The following is a 19,955-nucleotide window of genomic DNA, read 5'->3' on the forward strand; positions in this document are numbered from 1 at the left end:
TTAAACCAAACCAGTCCTTCTTCGGGAGCTGACCTTACCCTCGAGTTATTAACCTCGGAAAGAGAAATCTGCCCAGTTTTCCATGTCCACAAATGTACTAACCTTAATTACTCTCTTTTTTCCTGAGCTTCACTTATCATTTCAAAACATGGAAGGTAATTAAAAGAAAGTAATTAGAAGAATTAAAACAGATGAGGGATTAAACACATATATCCGCACACACACATTCCTGAAAGAGAACCCAGTTTAAACTAAAAATCCAGTGTGGGCTAAAAAGGTCCTGTGGGGTGGGCGCAGTGCCCGGACAACAGGCCACGGCGTGGCTCCGAGAGGACCACCTCTGCTCTGTAGCACACGAAGCAGAGCTTCCAGATACATCTTGGCCTCATCATGCAACAGACATTCTTCTCTTGTTGTAGATACCTTATTGCTACTGAGTTCAATCAGAGACAACGTCAACTGGCAGTTTTGAGGAGAGCTCGATGATTCTGAGCAAATTTTAAATGCATAAAACCAGTGATTCTACATCTGAGAATCTGTCCTAGAAAACTCTATGTATGTGTGTCTAAGGACAGTCATTAAAGTACTGTTCTATTTTTTTTAAAAGATTTTATTTATTTGAGAGAGAATGAAAGTGAGAGAGATCACAGAGAAGGAGAAGCAGACCCGCTGGTGAGTGGAGAGACTGTTGTGGGGCTTGATCCCAGGATCCTGGGATCGTGACCTGAGCTGAAGGCAGTCACTTAACGACTGAGCCACCCAGGTGCCCCAAGTACTATTTTGATGTACAGTTGTCTGAGATACACTGAGGAAAAAAAGCAAGTTGCAGCAATACTTACTAACACAATCCTAATTCAATTAAGAAAAAAAAAACACCTTTTTATTCACATATACACATATTATATATTTGGTGTCTTAGAAGACACCAAACTATTAGGTGATTATTCCTAGAAATGAAATTGAGGGTAAGAGAGACTTTTTAATTTATTCATTTCTTTCTTTATTGAAAATTATTTCATTACACATAATATTTTTGTCAAGAAACAAACCACTAGGGAGCCTGGGTGGCTTAGCTGGTTAAGCATCTGCCCTTGGCTAAGGTCATGACCCCAGGGTCCTGGAATGGAGCCTTGCATCAGGCTCCCTGCTCAGCAGGGTGTCTGCTTCTCCCTCTGTCCCCTCCCCACTGCTCATGCTCATGCGCTCTCTCAAATAAAATCTTAAAAAAAAAACCACAAAAAACCCCACACTGAAAAAAACAAAACAAAAAACCCAACACTAAAAGCGTGCAAGTCATATGCTATAGATAGTTTGATTTTCTCCTCTCTGTTTTCCATTTCCTAGAACTGTGGACAAAGTCCCAACAGCTAAAGCGAACCGTGTATGTACTTTCACGGACACAGAATGTTAATGAACCTGTCCATTTCCTCTCATGGCTCCAATCTGGCTCAAGGGCAGCGGGTTTCACACAAAGCTGCCTGTAGCCAGGCTCTGAAGACACATCCCCCCACCGCATTCAAACTCTGCCTTCCTCTCCCCCTTCACTGCTACACTGTGTACGCATCAGAAGCCGAATCCAAGCGGAACCAGAGCACAACAGAGCACTTTTCTGCACCAAGACACCAAATGCAGACACAGCTGCGAAGTACAGCCGTGGCTCCCACAGAGCTCTCCTCCCAGCTTCACGGGCTCAGAGCAGGGAGGAGGGTGGGAAAGAGAACAAGGTGGGGGCCGCACAAGTCCACCGACATTGCCACGGGCTGAAATACCGGCTGAGACTTGAGCCTCTGACGACTTGGCCTCAGAACTAAGTAAATAATCACACACCTTCCTTTGAAATGTTAGGGGTCAGTGACCAGACATCACTTATAAAAAACCAAGTCCCAAACAGACCCATTCATTCCTTCTTACACCTGTGGAAAGCAGAAGACCACAACTATGTCCCATGGTTTCCCTGTGTGCTTCGGGAGGTGAAAGCCACGGGGCAGCCGCACATTGTGGTGACTGGTCACTCTGTCTTATTGCCTTCTGCCTGTCACCTGAGGCCACGCATTTGCGATCCAGAACTATACCCACAACTGAGCACAGCTCTCTTCAACTCAGCTAAAACTACCCCTCATGTAATGGCACGCATCTGACAACAGGTTCCATGACAGGACAGGCTGCACCAAAAGCATTACCCCAAAGACATAGAACACCAAGTGCAACGTGCTTCTCCTGGGGCAGTATGAACTTCACTTTCTGGCTTTTTGTTCTTTCTTGCTTCGTCTGTCCTAAAGTACAATGAACTTTGCTGAACCTACATCCCATGTGTGATAAGATCCTGTTATCGGCAACTTGACCATTTTGTCCTGGTCCAGGCCACCATCATCTCGTGTGGGCTACTTTAACAACCTTGCCACCAGTCTCCCCTCTCTGGGCCATGCTGCTCTGTCATTTCCTCTCTACAACACAGCCGGCACATGGATCCCTGCGAAACTGCAAGGAGGCCAGCCTCTGCGTTTACTATATGGAATCCATAAAATGGGCATTGTAGTTTTCCCACGCTTTAATCAGAGTAAAATGAAAAGCCTGTGGGTGGCTTACAGGACATCCATGATTAGGTCACCAAATCTCTGACTTTATCCTCTCACCTCCTCCTCATTTATGCTCCAGCCCAACCATCACTCCTAAGTTCCCAAACGTGCTCCTGACTCAGAGCCTTTTGGCTGTTTCTAGGCCTTAGAAGGACGCACCTGTGAGTTTCCCAATAAGGCCCACCCAGAGGACACCACCGCAAAGTGTGATCTCTCCTTTCCCCCTCCTTGACTCCCTCCCCAGCCTGGAACATACAGTTGTGTATGCACGCAGAGCACAGAACATCTCCTAACACCCTTTGTGAATTAGTTCAAGCTTTACCAAGGCAAAGAGTTTGGTTGGGTTTTATTCACCACTGTATCCCCACTACCATATCATGCCTAGAACAAAACAGGTGCTTAATGAGTATCTGAGGAATGAACAAATGACCTTAATCTTACATCACCTAATGCAGCAAAAGCCAACAGCTCTAGGCAGGCTGACTTCAGTCTCCTCTGAAAGTTCTGGATTTAGGCCTTTTAAATAGCTCAGATCAGTCCCTCCTCCACTAGGAAGCTCTCCTTGATAATCTCAGCCAACCATGGCTGAGCCCACTCAGGATCCCCCCTCCACTGGATTTCCATTGCTCCATCGCCCCGCAGTATGCAGTGTCTCTACGTCTCGAGGTCTCACTCACCCTCTAACCTCCTTGAGGACTGAGCCTGGGATTCCCACAATGTCTGTCTTTACTGAATGTATTCAATTTCGACACCTAGCCAAATGGCCTGCAGAAGTACAGACAGCATTTCGCCCACCAGATCAGCTCACAAATCCATTCTCATGGGCATCAAATTTTTTTTTAATCCAAATGGGAATGCTTTAGACAGGGCGCATGGCCCCCAGTTCTCTCCAGGTGGCTCCATTCCCCAACATAACCCACATTTGAAACCTGCTCTCACGACTGCTGTATGCTATCCACCTGGCATGGAAGGCTGCTCAGGCGGGCAGGCCCTCTGAGTTACGAACCCAGCACCAGCTCAGCATCCTCACCCGAACTGGAGTCAATACTTCCTATCACATTATTTCTTCGATGGGCTCTATACATTTCATAACTGCCTTCCGCCAATACCAGCACTTCACAGAGAGTGTAATAATGGCTTCTGAGTCTAATTATAGCTGTATGCATAGTATCTACAAAAGATTAACATTTATGTCCTTTGTTCTTAATTATTACATACTTTAAGACTCAAGAGAACTGATTTTAAGTCATTAGAGAAAAAAAAGAAAGTTCCTAATTCTTTTTTTTTTTTTTAAAGTAGGCTCCACACTCAGTGTGGAGCCCAACATGGGGATTGAACTCACAGCCCTGACATCAAGACCTGAGCTGGGATCAGAAGTCAGATGCTTAACCAACTGAGCCACCCAGATGCTCCCATATCTGATTCTTAAAAGTCTAAGAACAGATTTTTGACATCTATTGCTATATAAATAAAACCAAATGCTTAATTCAAAAGAAGTATGTCCTGGAGCTGGTAGGTAAAGAAGTACACCTGAAAGGGAACAGAGGCAGGGGCGCCCGGGTGGCTCAGTCATTAAGCGTCTGCCTTCAGCTCAGGTCATGATCTCAGGGTCCTGGGATCGAGCCCCGTGTCAGGCTCCCTGATCAGAGGGGAGTTTGCTTCTCCTTCTGCCTCTGCCTCTGCCCCTCTCCTCACCAGCTCATGCGCTGGTTCTCTCAACTAAAGAAATAAAATCTTTAAAACATAAAAAATAAAGTGAACTGAGGCAATGTGGTGGGCAGAAGAGCAGCAGGTGGTTAGTATAAGGCTCTGCTCGTGGCTGACTTGGACTCTCTAGCCTCAATTTTAAGTTGTAACAGAGGGATGATAAAACCTTGCATATCTCAGAGGCACCTGGGTGGCTCAGTAATTAAGCGTTTGCCTTCGGCTCAGGTCATGATCCCAGGGTCCTGGGATCAAGCCCCGCATTGGGCTCCCTGCTCATCGGGGAGTCTGATTCTCCCTCTCCAGCTCCCTGTGCTTGTGTTCCCTCTGTCACTGTCTCTCTCTGTCATAAATAAAATCTTCAAAACAAAAACAAAAACCCTTGCATATCTTAGATTCTCTTGGTTATAAGAAGATAAGAATGGTTTATTTCTTTATAAAGTGTTAGATAAAAACACTAAGCTGAACAAACAGGTTTAGCACTTGGCTCTGTCCCTTCTAGACTGTGATCGCAGGTACATAATGTATCCTATCCAAGCTCCAGTCTCTCCATCCATAAGAGAAGTGAACAAAGATAGGGCCTTATGTGCCCATCCAGCATCACTGCTGGATTCTTGTCCAAGGAGATTCAAAGCAATCGCTATTTTCTTGCTAATGGCTTCCTCACAGATTTTGAGGGATTAAACGAGAAAATCCATATAAAGATGTTTAGCACAGTGACTGGTCCAATAAATGTTTATAAAGCCAACAAAGGCTTACAAATAATGAATTTTAATATATAATCATTGGTTACCATGTGCCTAAAGGAAGGGAGGTGTGTAAATATTTACCGGACACCTACTATGTGTCAGAGGCATTGTGCCAGGCACATGCCACACTTCTGTCATTTAAGTCCCACAACAGTCCCGTGCTGAAATCACTGGTTTGGAAAGTAGCCATGGCTTTGCCTGCCCACATGGAAGGACACGAGAGCAGGGCCCAGTAGAGAAAAAGAGGTTATGCCAGCACTGTACACAACATTAATGGGAGACATTTTGAATGCTGCAGGACTCTGGTTCTGAGAGTGAGCCTCTGAGCCGGCCTCCACACTCCCACTTCCTGGTATTTAGCCCTTCTGCCTCCCTGAACCATCTCTAAGCCCTAGCCCGGTCCCAGAACCACAGCTGGCCTGGGTGACCGAGAACACAGCAAAATGAAGGAATGGAGACTGGGAAGTTTAGGTGACAAGCAACAGGGTGACTTCCATTCTGGGTGCTCATTCACTTTCTTTCTCTTTTTAATCACCCACCCTGGGGGAGCCCTTTCATGAACGGCATCCTGGAAAGGCTGGTGTGGCAGAAGCTTACCTCAGGGGTAAGCTGGGAGCCCTAACCCTGCTGATCCCAGGAAGCCTGCACCCTCGTACAGCCCCACGCTGGAGCCACTCAGCCAGGGTGCTTGGCTCCCAGCTCCCAGAAGCCACGTGAGACCTGGTTTGTTGTTTCGGTCACTAAGGTTTAGTGTGATTTTTCCCACAGCAGTGAATAACACAGCTGTGTTACTGATAGTCAGTGGCTAGGGCTCGGGACTATCCCCCATGGAGGATTTTCCTGCCCAGATACTGACTGAGAGAAGGCAGGCTGACCACCAAAGGCTCTGAGAAGACTCACCTGATGTGGTGCAGGCGTTCCCAACATCTTTGGTTGTGCTATTTTATTCAGAGACTAGTCCCTAAAATGTTTCATGTGCTCTGATTAGAATTTAACATAACAACAAAAAAAGATTCAAGTAAGAAAACCACAGTGCAGTTCTGTAATTAGAGGTAGTAACTGTTACAAAGCCATAGCATGAGGGAAATTCTGAAGGGCCAAGAGAAGTGTAGCCATTACACTCGGCCCCTGGGTGTCTGGGACTCTGGGCGAGAACTGGGGAGGGGCGGAGGATGGCGCTGATCTTCACTGGGGGTTTCAAAGAGTGGGGGAATCCGCAGGTTCAACCTCTGAAGAGAAAGTGCCTTAGAGCTGAGAAAAGAGCCCCTTGAGAATCCAGACATGTCTGTGAGTGCCCAGAGTCCTGCTCATCTTTAGGCTCAGCCATTGGTGCTGCTTTAGGAATGACAGCAGGGTGTCTGGCTGCCAGTGGATACAACCCGATCACCATGGGAATCCACTGCATTATTACCCTGTTACACTGAGCCCACTAAAAACATTCACACATGACAAAAGGGCAGCTTATGAGGATAAGATACACACAAAGCCATTCCTCAACTCTCCGGCTCAGCTGGCAGAGGAATTCTCCCTCTCCCCGTCTTCCACGTATGCCTCCTTACTGCTCTCAGAGGAGCACTGAACACACCGTGCCATCATTTGTCTACATGTCTTCCCACTCAACTAAAGGGTGGACTTCCCGTTTCCACTTCTCTAACTTCTGACACTGATGCTGGCATACACTCAATCAACAGCCACCAAAACGAGCCCATAATGTGCCAGCTCTGTTTACAAAGACACTCGACCCATTCTGCGCTCAAAGGGCCTATACCCCGGGATGGGAGATGGACACATAAGCCAGCAACTACAACACACAGTGTAGGTGCTCTGTCAGGCTGCCACGGCCGCAGATGGGGTGGGCAGGTCATCCAGAGGGGCAGGGCTGAGGGATGCAGGGCTGGGGAAAGAGGCCTTGCAGGCAGAGGAGCAGAATCACACAGGTGGCACAGAGAGCAAGGCCAGAGGGCAGCCTACATGGGGCGTGATGTGGCTAGTACCCAGAGGGCAGCTCCCAGAAAAGGAGAGGGCCAGTGGTGGGAGACATGCTTACAGGACAGGGAACTGGGGTGGGCTGGGGAAGGGTGTGGGTAGAGAGTTACTGAAGGCCTCACTGTCCTTCAGGGTCAGGATGCCAGCCAAAGTGGCAGAGCTGGTCTCAGGACAAAATGAAAATGGGCTGTTTGTGACAGTTACTGGGCTACTGAGAAATCTGCCAGAGGATGTGACTGGATGTGACCAATAAATAGTTAAAGAAATACAAAAAGGTTCTTAAAATTAGAAGATCTCTGGGATAATTTAATTTTTAAGGTTCTACCACTTAGATACCAGTATCTCACATATAGATAAAACTCAAAATAATAAGAGAGAATAAGTCCTAACTAAATCCTCAAATTTAGTCCACTGCTTAGAAAGTTACCAATTCCTGGGGTACCTGCGTGGCTTAGCTGGTTAAGTGTCTGCCTTTGGCTTGGGTAATGATCTCGGGGTCCTAGGATCTAGCTCCACATCCAGCTCCCTGCTCAGCAGGGAATCTGTTTCTCCCTATCCTTTTGTCCCCACCCCTGCTTGTGTGCTCTCTTAAACAAATAAAATCTTAAAAAAGAAAAAAAAAACAGAAAAAGAAAGTAAATTATCAAGCTCTCTTCTAGTCAACTCATTAAAAAATAATTCTCCAAAAATTACCTTGAATGACCAAATGTTCCCCTGCTTCTAGTTTCTTACTTTTTTTTGCTTCCTTCCTCAGTTTTGGCCTTTTTCATGATTCTCTTGATCCTGTTTGGGCCACATCCTTCTCTCACAAGTGTCTGCCCCCACCCATGCTGCTTAGGAGCTCAGCAAGGGCCTAGCCCCCACCGCCCTCCACTGTGCAGGGAAGGGGAGGAAGACTGAGAGTCCAAGGTGGACTAGAGGAGGGTTTGGTTAAGAGGGGTCATAGAAACAAGGCTCCTAACTCAAGGGGAGATTAACTCCTACTTTCTGATATTTGTGGTTTTTTGGTTTTGTTTTGTTTTTTAAAGATTTATTTATTTGACAGACAGAGATCACAAGTAGGCAGAGAGGCAGGCAGAGAGAGAGGGGGATGCAGGCTCCCTGCTGAGCAGAAAGCCCGATGTGGGGCTTGATCCCAGGACCCTAAGATCATGACCTGAGGCTGAAGACAGAGGCTTTAACCCACTGAGTCACCCAGGCACCCTTACTTTCTGATATTTGTATTGAAGAAGACAGGAAATCAAGAAAATCCTTGATCAGACAATGGATCTATATGAATTGTACTCTACTTGTAACAAGTAAGACAGAAAAGAAGCCTTAGATCTAACTTCTGTAGAGAGAAGAATTTTATACCATCATGCGTGCATCTGGAAAGCTGAGTGGTGTAAACCTGGAATTTAAATCATTAGTTTTAGAATGAGAACAGAGTTCCTTCTGTTCATCAATGACTGAGAACCCCTTTGAAAGGGCAAAGCAAACAAGGAGAAAGGACCAACAGAGTAGACTACCACTCATCTAACTTGTGGTTTACGGAAGGTGTCAGCACTTCCTGGTCAGAAAGCCACCAGAACTGTTCCTTTACTTACAGCCTCCTTCTCTCTGTCCATGATAGTTTCCAGCTCCTCAAAATGTCGAAGTTTGATCTCCAACTTCTTCATCTGTGTCTCAACCAGCAGGGCCACCAGAGACTTGATCTTTCTCTCCTCCACGGCAGCCAGGTGCTAAGTGTAAAAGATAATTCCAATTACTTAGGTAAACATTTGTTTAAAATAGAGCAACAAAATGCTGAAGTTGCTATTCAGAGTACGGATTATAGAATGAAGAACGGTGTCCTAGATCCCTCCTTTGTATGTCTCTACCAAACATTTACTTCAATTTAAAATAGCTTGCTGAATTTCTGGTCCTTTCAGGTATAAATAACTCCTTTAAAAGGTTAAAAAAACCCAACACCCTCCCACGGTAGACTACTCCTCTCAAAAAGAGCCCACTAGGAAGGGACAGTTTAACCAGGACCCTGATGGCCAAAGAGAAGGACACAAGTAACCTGGGGTACACCTCCCCATCTGCCACCCACTTACCTTGCACCGTCACCCCTCTATTCCATGCCTCCACTCACTATCCTTCCCTCCTTAGCAACTGTCCAGGGACAGCTAAGCAGTGGCTTCCCCCCACACCCAACACTCAGATGTAAAGCCTCTGCTTTCTCTCCAGTGAGTGGCGCTCGATGTGGAAAGGAGAGGGTGAACAATATTCCCCACCAAGTCTGAGGACAGGATCTGGACCCAGAGAAACAAATACGGTACAGGACTAGTAGTTACTCTGGATGAATGGGCTACTCTGGACGACGAGACCTATTCACACTTCTTGCCTACTCAGCAGGGCACAGAAGAAGGCACCATATTATACAAAGAAGATGAGGGGCCCGTATTTCACCGTGACTATCTGTATCTGGCCTGGGGTCAATCCCACCCTGGACACCATCCAAGAGCAGCACCAACGAACTCCCAACACTGTTCTGCATTCCCTTTCATTATATCTGCTGAATCTATGTGCTCATCTTTCTTCTACCCAAGTGAGAAGTAGCATGGAGCATCTATCTTATTGATCCCTGTTTCACAGAGAATCTAGAAGCAGTTGACATGCAGGAGGCATTTAACATAGGCTTTGGGGAGCTAACTTAATAGACAACACTTAAATGATAGTCTTATTTACCCTTTTACAGTTAGAGAAATGCAGTTTTCTATCATAGAGATCCATCTACAGGAAGAGGCAGAAGTCTAAGCAAAAGGTGAAAACGAAGAGGTTTTATGAACGAATCTACAGCTGTTCATGAAGTGTTTGCCTCCCTAGCAACACTCTGAGCTATAGATCAATAACAAGATTAAGTAAAGATTACATGATCCTAAGCCTGCTATCACTGTCCAGTGTTCCACCATTTGTATTTCTGAGTAAGAAATGTAGCACAACAAAATATCAGAGATTTATAAATAGGCATCACACGAGAAGCAGGTCTCCCTTCACGTGTTATCGCCTTAACACCAGTAGCCCCTCCTTCGGAGAAGACTCAGGTTATCAGTTCCCAGATCTATTTCGAAGAGAACAGAACCTGTAGAACTCTGATGGCTATGGCAGAAAATGGCTCTTATTTTTTTGAGAATTATCCAGGAAGGGGGCACCTGGGTGGCTCAGTGGGTTAAGCCGCTGCCTTCGCCTCGGGTCATGGTCTCGGGGTCTGGGATCGAGCCCCGCATCGGGCTCTGCTCCGCAGGGAGCCTGCTTCCCCCTCTCTCTCTGCCTGCTGCTCTGCCTACTTGTGATCTCTCTCTCTCTGTGTCAAATAAATAAATAAAATATAAAAAAAAAAAGAGAGAGAGAGAGAATTATCCAGGAAGTTGGGGATATCCCCATGTACTATTACATCAACATGCCAAATTATTTCCTCTCAAAACTGAGGATCAAGAGTTTTCAAATAGAAAGGACCACCAAGTAACAAGAAAATAAAAGTTGAAAAAAATACACAGCAAGGAACCACTCTGGAAATTTACGACCATGAAACAGAGTGAAATCCTACAAGTTTCCAGAAAGGCAAACAAATAAAACAGCAGGTTACAAACAAAAATTCAGACTCCATCAGGCTTTTCTCAAAAACAAAACTAGGTTTTTTGAAAATAATGGTAAAATACCCTCCAAATTCCGAGGGAAAAATGCATTTCAATTTAGAATTTCAAGTACAGCAACTTAAATGAATGAAGTGTGGGTACAGGATAGACGTATCTGAAATCAAGGACTCAAAAAGTTTATTTCTGGGGCTCCTGGGTGGCTTAGCTGGTTAAGCGCCTCCCTTTGGCTCAGGTCACGATCTAAGGGTCCTGGGATGGAGCCCTGAGTCAGAGTCCCTGCTCAGCAGAGAATGTGCTTCTCCCTCTGCCCTTGCCCCTCCTCCCTGGTAGTGCTTTTCTCTCTCTCTCTCAAATAAATAAAATCTTAAAAAAAGTTTAATTCCTACACCTGCTTTTGAAGGATATGGTCCAGTTAGTTTAATGTAAAACCAGAAAAAGGCAAAGACACGAGTGAGATCCAGAAGTCACAGACTTAACCTAAGAAAGAAGCCTAAGTCCACAGTGGATCCAAAAGCGAATAGAAACGAATGAAACAAGACTGGCAAGTTGTTGATAACCAAAGCTGGTGGTGGATACACAGAGAGTCATTATATTATTCTATTTCTATATATATTCTAATAGTTCTATAGTAAAGTTTAAGAGGGGGTGGTGGGTGGGTTAATGGCTGGTGCCATGACAACTGGATATTCAAAGGCAAAACAATGAATTTGGACCCTATCTCAGATCATGTACAAAAAATTAACTCAGTAGCTCAAAGTCCTAAAGGTTAAGAGCTAACATTAAAAAATTCTGAGAAAAGGAATACCTCGGTGGCTCAGCTGGTTAAGCATCTGACTCCTGATTTCACCTTAGGTCATGATCTCAGGGTTGTGAGATTGAGCCCTATACTGGGGCTCTACGCTAAGCATGGAACCTGCTTAAGGTTCATTCTCTCCCTCTGCCCCTTCCACAGGACACACACACACACACACACACACACACACACACATCTGAGAAGAAAAAACAGGAGTAAATCTAAATGATCTTGGGGGTGGAGTAAAAGATTTCTTAGATGTGACACCACAAGCCTAAGTGCCAAAGGGAAGATTGAAGGGTTGGACTTCATCAAAATTAAAAACATCTCTGCTTCAAAAGACCCTATCAGGAAGGTGAAAAGACAGTTCACAGACTGTGAGAAAGTATTTGCAAATCCTACGTGTGATGAGAGATTTGTGTCCAGTTTATAACAAAGAACTCTTGTAACTTGTGCCTGCGGGTGAAGGGATACTGGTGGAGACATGGGGGACTTCAAATACAAGCCTGTCACCATCTCAGACACTTGGGGAATTCTGAAGATGCAGCGGTTGGGACACTAAGGAGTCAGGTTCAAGGACAGACAGAAATTCCTGCAAACTCCCCTTCTGAAGTGATAAAGACTCCTTCACAACCCCACCGTAAGTTCTGCAAAGTCACAGCTAAGGCTCAGGGGTGGTCCTGGAGGAAGAGGACCAAACTGCCATCTAGCTTCTCCTCAACCCCCACCCGTTCTCAGGTCTGTGAACACCACAGAGGAAGACTGAATCGTATAGACAGACGACATAACCACCTGGGTGGGGCATCTTTATGTATATATAAAATACTTTTTTCTTTTTATTCAGAGAATCTAAATTTTTATACATATCTGGCATTCAATCAAAACAGCAGATTCACAGATGGCACAGACATTGGACTTAGCAGGCAAGAACATTAAAATATGTTAAGATCACTCACTATGTGTAAGAAAATGTACGAAAATATGGATAAGAAGAGAATTTCGATATATTTAGAATTTATACAAGAACCAATATACACCTGATTGAAATTATGATTAAAATACATGATAACTTCCACACTGAGATACCGCCTTACACCAGTTAGAATGGCCAAAATCAATAGGACAGGAAACAGCAAGTGTTGGCGAGGATGTGGAGAAAGGGAAACCCTCTTACACTGTTAGTAGGAATGCAAGTTGGTGCAGCCACTTTTGAAAACAGTGTGGAGATTCCTCAAAGAATTAAAAATAGAGCTACCCTATGGCCCTGCAATTGCGCTACTGGGTATTTACCTCAAAGGTACAGATGTAGTGAAAAGAAGGGCCACATGTACCCCAACGTTCATAGCAGCAATATCCATAATCGCCAAACTGTGGAAAGAACCAAGATGTCCTTCAACAGATGAATGGATAAAGAAGATATGACCCATATATACTATGGAGTATTACGCCTCCATCAGAAAGGATGAATACCCAACTTTTGTATCAACATAGATGGGACTGGAGGAGATTATGCTGAGTGAAGAAAGTCAAGCAGAGAAAGTCAATTATCATACGGTTTCACTTACTTGTGGAGCATAAGGAATAACATGGAGGACAATATGAGAAGGAAAGAAAAAGTGAACTGGGGTAAACTGGAAGGGGAGACAAAGCATGAGAGACTGTGAACTCTGAGATACAAACAGGGTTTTGGAGGGGAAGGAGGTGGGGGGATGGGTGAGCCTGGTGGAGGGTATTAAGGAGGGCACGTATTGCATGAAGCACTGGGTGTGGTGCATAAACAATGACTCTTGGAACACTGAAAAAAATAACACTAAGATGTTAAAAAAATACATGATAACTGAAATAGTAACTCAAAGATTAGGTTTAAAAGCAGAAGATTTGTCTAATGAACTGAAAGATAGGTCAACAGAAAATATTCAAACTGTATGAGAAAAAGAATGAAAACAAAACAAAACCCTAAAACCAAGCATAAGAGACATGAGAAACAGGCAAAAGGCCTACCATTTCTGTAGATGGGCTCACAGGAGAGGACAGAAAATGTGGCAGAAGCAACACAGAGGACACTTGAAGAACACAAGTTTGAGCTGGGAAAGTCCACTTATGGAGAAAAGGAAGTCTTTTCTCTTCCTTACAACTTTCTTAACATTTTCTTTTCTCTAGCCTACTTTAAAAAGACAGTATGTGATATATATAATGTAAAACACGTGTGTTAACTGCTTGTTATTGTTAAGTCTTCTGGTCAACAGTAGGCTATCAGCTCAGTTTTTTGGGAAGCAAAATCACTGGCTGGTTTTCAACTGTGAGGAGGGTTGGTGCCTCTAACCTTCACGCTGTTTAAGTGTCAACTGTATTCAACAAGGTAATGGGTGACAATTTCCCAAAACAGATGAAACAGATAGACATACAGATTCAAGCTTAGCAAACCCCAAGGACAGAAAATGCAACAACAAAAATCATATCAAGGTACACTACAGAGTACCCAAACCAAAAAGATAATCTGAAAAGTATAAAAAAAAAGGGGGTGGGGGCACAGCATCTTCAATCACCTCCAAAGGCACAACAATGGGGATAACAGTTGGTTTACTAATAGCTACGGTAGTAATGGAATGTTTTGTTTTTTTTTTTTACATATTGAAAGAAAATAACCGCCAATCTTGAATTCTATACCCACTGAAAATACACTTTAAAAAGGAAGGTGAAATCAAGACCTTTTAAGAGAAACACCAGAGAAGTCATTGCCAGTAGGCCTGCACAGAAAGAAGTTCTCAAGAGTTCTTAGAACTGGAGGAAAGTAACCTATTTCATCAAAGAAAACACTGCAGTGTAGAAATGAAGTGAGAAACAGTGGACGGGGAAAAGCACTAAAGTTTTCCCATTACTGAAGAAGTATAAGAACACTTTGGATTAAACTGCAACAACTCAAGGATGCATCCTAAAATCACTAGAAACAACACTGAAAGCCTAACAAAAGTCTATGGAATTAACAAGATCATAGAGGAGAAAACAGAATAAAAAAATACGAGACCAATTAAAATTAAGATGTTACCACTGGAGGTGAGTGGTCCACAGGATTGCTCCATGATATCAAGTTCTGTGACTTCTGCGAACTATAGTTATTTTATTTTTTAAAAAGATTTTATTTGAGAGAGAGAGAGCGTGAGTGCACAAGCATGGGGGAGGAAGAGAGGGAGAGAGAATCAGACTCCCCACTAAGCAGGGAGCCCTATGTGGGGCTCCATCCCAGGACCCTGGGATTATAACCTGAGCAGAAGTCAGATGCTTAACCAACTGAGCCAGGTGCCCCAAACCATACTTATTTTCAAACAAAAGTGGGAAGGAAAAAAAAAAGCCTGTTCAAGGCTACACAACTATCTCATGGCAGAAAAGGGATTAAAAACCTGGTTAAAGACTCTTCAATGTGACACACACAGTCTGAGGAAGGAGAGGTACTGAACAGTGGCTGTCTAAGCAAACGTTATTTGCTACTTTATGAAGTGTGGTTTCATTATGCTGAGAATTTAAACTGGAGCAGTGTTAGCCCTTGCTCAAATATACTTTTAATAGTTTCCTGTGTACTCGCCTTGTCTCCTTTTACACTAAGAGTTTTCTGCCACTCCAATTCCCGTGAATTACTTCTCTCCTGATATGCTGCGTCGCATGGAGGTTAATAAAAGGCAAGAAAGGGCAGGCCAGGGTGCTTACCGCCTGTACATGAATACCTTGGACATAATGGAGGTTCAGTTCCAGACCATCCAATAAAGCGGGTATCGAAACAAAAAAGCAAGTCAAATCAATTTTTTGGTTTCCCCAGTGCATAGAAAAGTTATGTCTACACTACCGTGTAAAATCTATTAAGTATGTAAGAGTATTATGCCTCAAAAAAATGTATATACTTAGGGGTGCCTGGGTGGCTCAGTGGGTTAAAGCCTCTGCCTTCAGCTCAGGTCATGATCCCGGAGTCCTAGGATCGAGCCCTGCATCAGGATCTCTGCTCAGCGGGGAGCCTGTTTTCTCCTCTCTCTCTGCCTGCCTCTCTGCCTACTTGTGATCTCTGCTTGTCAAATGAATAAATAAAATCTTAAAAAAAATGTATATACCTCAATTAGAAAATACTTTGTGGCTAAAAAAATACTAACCACCATGTGAGCTTTCAGCAAATGTTAATCACTGATCACAAATCACTGTAAGAAATTCAATAATGAATAAGTTTGAAATACTGCAGAAATCACCAAAATGGGATACACAGATGCAAAGTAAGCAAATACTATTGGAAAAATGGCACTGACAGACTTGGTTAACTCAGGATTGCCACCAACTTTCAATCTGTAAAAGATGGCAGAATGTGTGACACAAAATAAAACGAGGTGTATCTGCGTGACCACGGCCTAGAAGTTAGCCTGCCTGTCTGTGACTGTTTCCTCAGCTGTGACATGGGGAAACAGCCGCACCCACATCAGGGTGGAAGTGAGGACACATACAATGTACAGACAACAGAGACCGGACTCGTACTTGTGAGCTAACACTGCTGACCCCGGGGAGCCCATTCTGTGGGAAGACCCTCATCTACCGGCACTGGACACACTTCCAGTCTGTCCTTTAAAACTTGGCATGAGGCATCACTTCCGCCAGGCAGCTTCCCTGCACCATGCTTTCCATGGCCTCCATGACAATACTCACTATGCTGTTTTTTATCTTTTCACCTGATTTGGACTACCAAGGTCAAGGCCTGGGAAAGCCCCATGTTTCGCATGCTTGGCAATTTAAGAAAGGGAGGCAACTAGGACATGAAGTGGAGAGTAAAGAAAACAGGGAGAAGAGGCAGTCTTTATCAAAAGCCTAGAATTCAATTTTGGAAGTTTATAGTTTTCCAAGAATGAAAAAATAAAAAAAATTTTAAAAAAGAATATATCCAAATTTGTAAAAAGGAGAAATGAAATGCTCTTGCATCTAAATGATACTAATGATTGGCTATATAGGAAATCAAAAGAGAGCTATTTAAATTTAACCTTACCCTAGAAAGAACTCTAATTCTAGCCACCAGACTCAATCAGCCATTAAGAATGCCAGGTGATGTGCAGAGAAAGATGCTTAGCCCCTAAAAGTGATTCATGCATGCTCTTTCTGGAAACAGCCTTCCATTGGGACAAATCAAAGCCAAGAGCTGCTACCGAGGACACTATCTACATGAGCCAAAGATCACCGAGGTTTACTTTTATTTTTGATTGTGATTCTAAAAGGTACTTAGCCAATGTTGCAGGACGTTCTGTACAAGACGGCAAACAATAATAATGGGGGGAAACTGGGTATTGTACATGAATGGACTTCTGAAGGATCTCTGGTATTAATTTTCTTTTTCTTCCCTTGTATAAGTTTTAATGGAGGGTTAGCAATAAAACAATTTTTCTGAGACCAAAAAAAAAAAAAAAAAAAAAAAAAACCAAAACCAAAAAAACCCCAAAAGCTTAGAATTTAGCTGTGCTCAAGGTTAGAAAAACCACCAGAAATCTCTACAACTGAACGTGGTCGTTTTGTGGAGTGGAGATGCAAAACCCGTGGCCTTCAAACTGAAGAAACAAATCTGAGTGAAAGACTTAGGGAAAGAAAATACAAAAACCTCAATCTCTAACTTACGGCAACTTGTTTACTACTAAAGTCTGACCTCTAGCTAAAAGAAAAAAAAAATTTTTTTTTTAAACATTTTATTCATTTATTTGACAGAGAGAGATCACAAATAGGCAGAGAGAGAGGAGGAAGCAGGCTCTCCACGGAGCAGAGAGCCCGATGCGAGGCTCGATCCCAAGACCCTGGGATCATGACCTGAGCCGAAGGCAGAGGCTTTAACCCACTGAGCCACCCAGGCGCCCCTAAAGAAAAAATTTTAATAGGTGTCAAAATTACCTCATATCAGAGTAAGTAAGACTGTTTGCTGGAGAGCTTGATGACATTTGGATTTTGAGTGGAAACACGAAGAAAGAATTAATGTTCCACATCAAATTTGGCTTTTTCATATTTCGGGTCTTAATAATGTTTATTTATATGTCAGTTCTGATTTTCTTTATACAATTATTAAAACCAAATCACTGCACCTTTTCCCTGTTCCATCATGCAATCCTCACTTGTAACATGAGGAATGCAACAGTAGGTTTCTCGGAAAGAAATGGCCTGGTCCTTTGCATTGCCTCACCTTCTGAACTTTGTGACTGCATCCTAATGAATGTTGTAACAGGCCATTTCCCGATCTCCCGCATTTCTAGATCCAGGGGAAGAGCCTCCTTTTTGATTTAACTTCTGTGACTATCCTTATTTTTATTGGTACAAGCTTTTGCACCTGGGAGAAGGCAAGAACATAGTATCCTTCACGGAACAGCACACGTCCTGCTACCAAGACTCTAAGAAATTATGCTACTTTACAGATTTGGTGACATACGAGTACTAAGTCAATCCAGTAGAAGTCACAAAGGCTTATTAGGAAATTACAAAGCCTTTACAGGGCCTTGAAGTGATTAGACAAATGTTATGAAGCACTGGACAAAAGCTGCTAATGGATCCAAATACGACTTGTGTCTGCCTTAAAAAAAAAAAAAAATCTGAGAAGGCAAAAAGAGTTAACTCTTGAAATGCATTACTGGAGTAGGGGGGAAAACTGGGGCTTATTAAGCACTTATGACATTCTAAGACATCACGCTGTATTTTCATGCTACTTCTTTTACTTCTAATAATAACCTGCTGGAAAAGGAATTTTTATATATAGAAAGAAACTGAAGATTGGAAAAGCCAATGATCTCGCCAAGGGTCACAGTCAACTGGGAATTGAACTACATTCTGAACAGTGCCTAGAAACAAAACCGGCCAGTAAGAAAGGTGACGCAGGAAGATGAGTTAACTGTATTAGATGTCTCCTTCTTTCTTCTGTCCTTTATTTTTTGGTTCTTCAAACTTACAAACTTAAGTCACAGGTATACTAAGAAAACAAAAAACAAAAACAAAAAAGGGTACTTTTTGTTTTGAGCTGGCTGTTGGGTTTTTCATTGTAAAATGTTTGAAAACATTGTCATTAGAATGGAGAATTTTACCAGATTATGTCTCTGCATTGGTTGAACCAGGCAGACTCCCAGTCTACAGATCTGGATTTTGATCTTGGTTCTACAACTAGTCACCTAACTTTGGGCTTCTCATTAACTTCTGTGGGGTTGTTTCCACATCTGTGAGATGGAAGAGTTCAAGAAACTCAAAAATCACCCATGACATTACAGAGGAGACACCTTTGTTGTCAGGGATTAAATATCAAAGCAGTAATCCATCTATAACAGAACTTGTGTAAAAATCAAATACACAAAAGTAGAAGAACATTATGTAGTGCATGTGTAAGAGTTTCATTCCAATATACATTATATGGAACTGTATATAATCCCTAATTAGACCTCACTTGATACTGACTCCTTAAGGTCTATGTTTCAGCATTTTATACATGTTCTTTAGTATGTTTTTTTTTTTCCTTCACAACTAACTGTATATCCTAATGGCTCAACCAAAACATGAGTTTCAAGATTAGTGGACTGGCTCTGAGTTCCCAAGAGGCAGGCACTGTCCATCTCTCTTTGGTACCAAATAAACCCACCGCTGTGGTAGGGTACAGCACGTAACAGACACTCAGATACTGGTTTAATGAATAATCAAAATACGGCACTTCTCAGCTTACAGAATGCTTTTTAAATATTTTAAAATATTCTTGTAAGAATAATCTTATAATAATAATAAATAAAATAATAATAAAGATTACAGAATGCTTTTTAAATATTTTTAAATATTCTTGTAATAATAGTCTTGTCAAGGCAGATCAGAAAGGACTTCTGATTCACACAAAAATGATAAAGGCTCAGAAAATTTATTTTAGTTGCCTCAGGTTAAGAGACAAGTAAATGGCGGAGCCAGAATTAAAAATTTAAATTCGAAACCCTACGGCCTTTTATAGTTATCTACAAATGTCTATTTAGAACTGGTATTTTAGTGGATACTTTCCCACGGAATTCTCAGAAGGGATTTGTTGTAGATTAAAGATAGCCACAAAGTCACTGGACTTCCTTCCATGAAGAAGCAGGTCTATAATCTCTCTTCTGGAATCAAGGCAGGCTGCTCTCTAATTGTCCTGCCCAAGAGAAAACAGTGGTGCCATTTTCTATCTCCCCGCTTGGGAACTTTATGTCCTGTCCCTTAGAATGCTCCTTCTGGGAGTCCTCAGCTGTCACTTAAGTATGATCAACTTGCTCCAGAGACCACAGGGAGAGACTGTGAGACTGTCTGAAGAGGGAACAGGGTCCAGCCACCCTTGCCAAAGATTAGGACTGTCTCAGACCCTCCAGATGAACCTACCCATGAGGGTGAGGACCACTACAATTCAACTAATAACCCTGTGGATACCATGAGATACAGTAACATGGCTGTTTGGTTTCTTTTTTCTAACTACTAAGTCTTGCTCTGGGAAGAAAAAGCTGGTATCTGGAAATGGGGTGCTGTTTTATCAAAAACC

General features: G+C 43.0%; 1 protein-coding gene across 3 annotated transcripts in view; it reads right to left on the reverse strand.

The window, feature by feature from the left end:
• SMARCC1 (SWI/SNF related, matrix associated, actin dependent regulator of chromatin subfamily c member 1) overlaps window positions 1-19,955 on the reverse strand; it is a 170,292-nt gene that overhangs the window by 19,113 nt on the left and 131,224 nt on the right. For all 3 annotated transcript variants that reach the window (XM_032867902.1, XM_032867901.1, XM_032867903.1), the window contains exon 25: window positions 8,602-8,736. In XM_032867902.1, the coding sequence (XP_032723793.1) occupies window positions 8,602-8,736 (135 nt within the window). The remainder of the gene's footprint in view (window positions 1-8,601; window positions 8,737-19,955) is intronic.

This window comes from Lontra canadensis, unplaced genomic scaffold (genome assembly GCF_010015895.1).
Source record: "Lontra canadensis isolate GAN:19392208 unplaced genomic scaffold, GSC_riverotter_1.0 scaffold35, whole genome shotgun sequence".
Lineage (NCBI taxonomy): Eukaryota > Metazoa > Chordata > Mammalia > Carnivora > Mustelidae > Lontra > Lontra canadensis.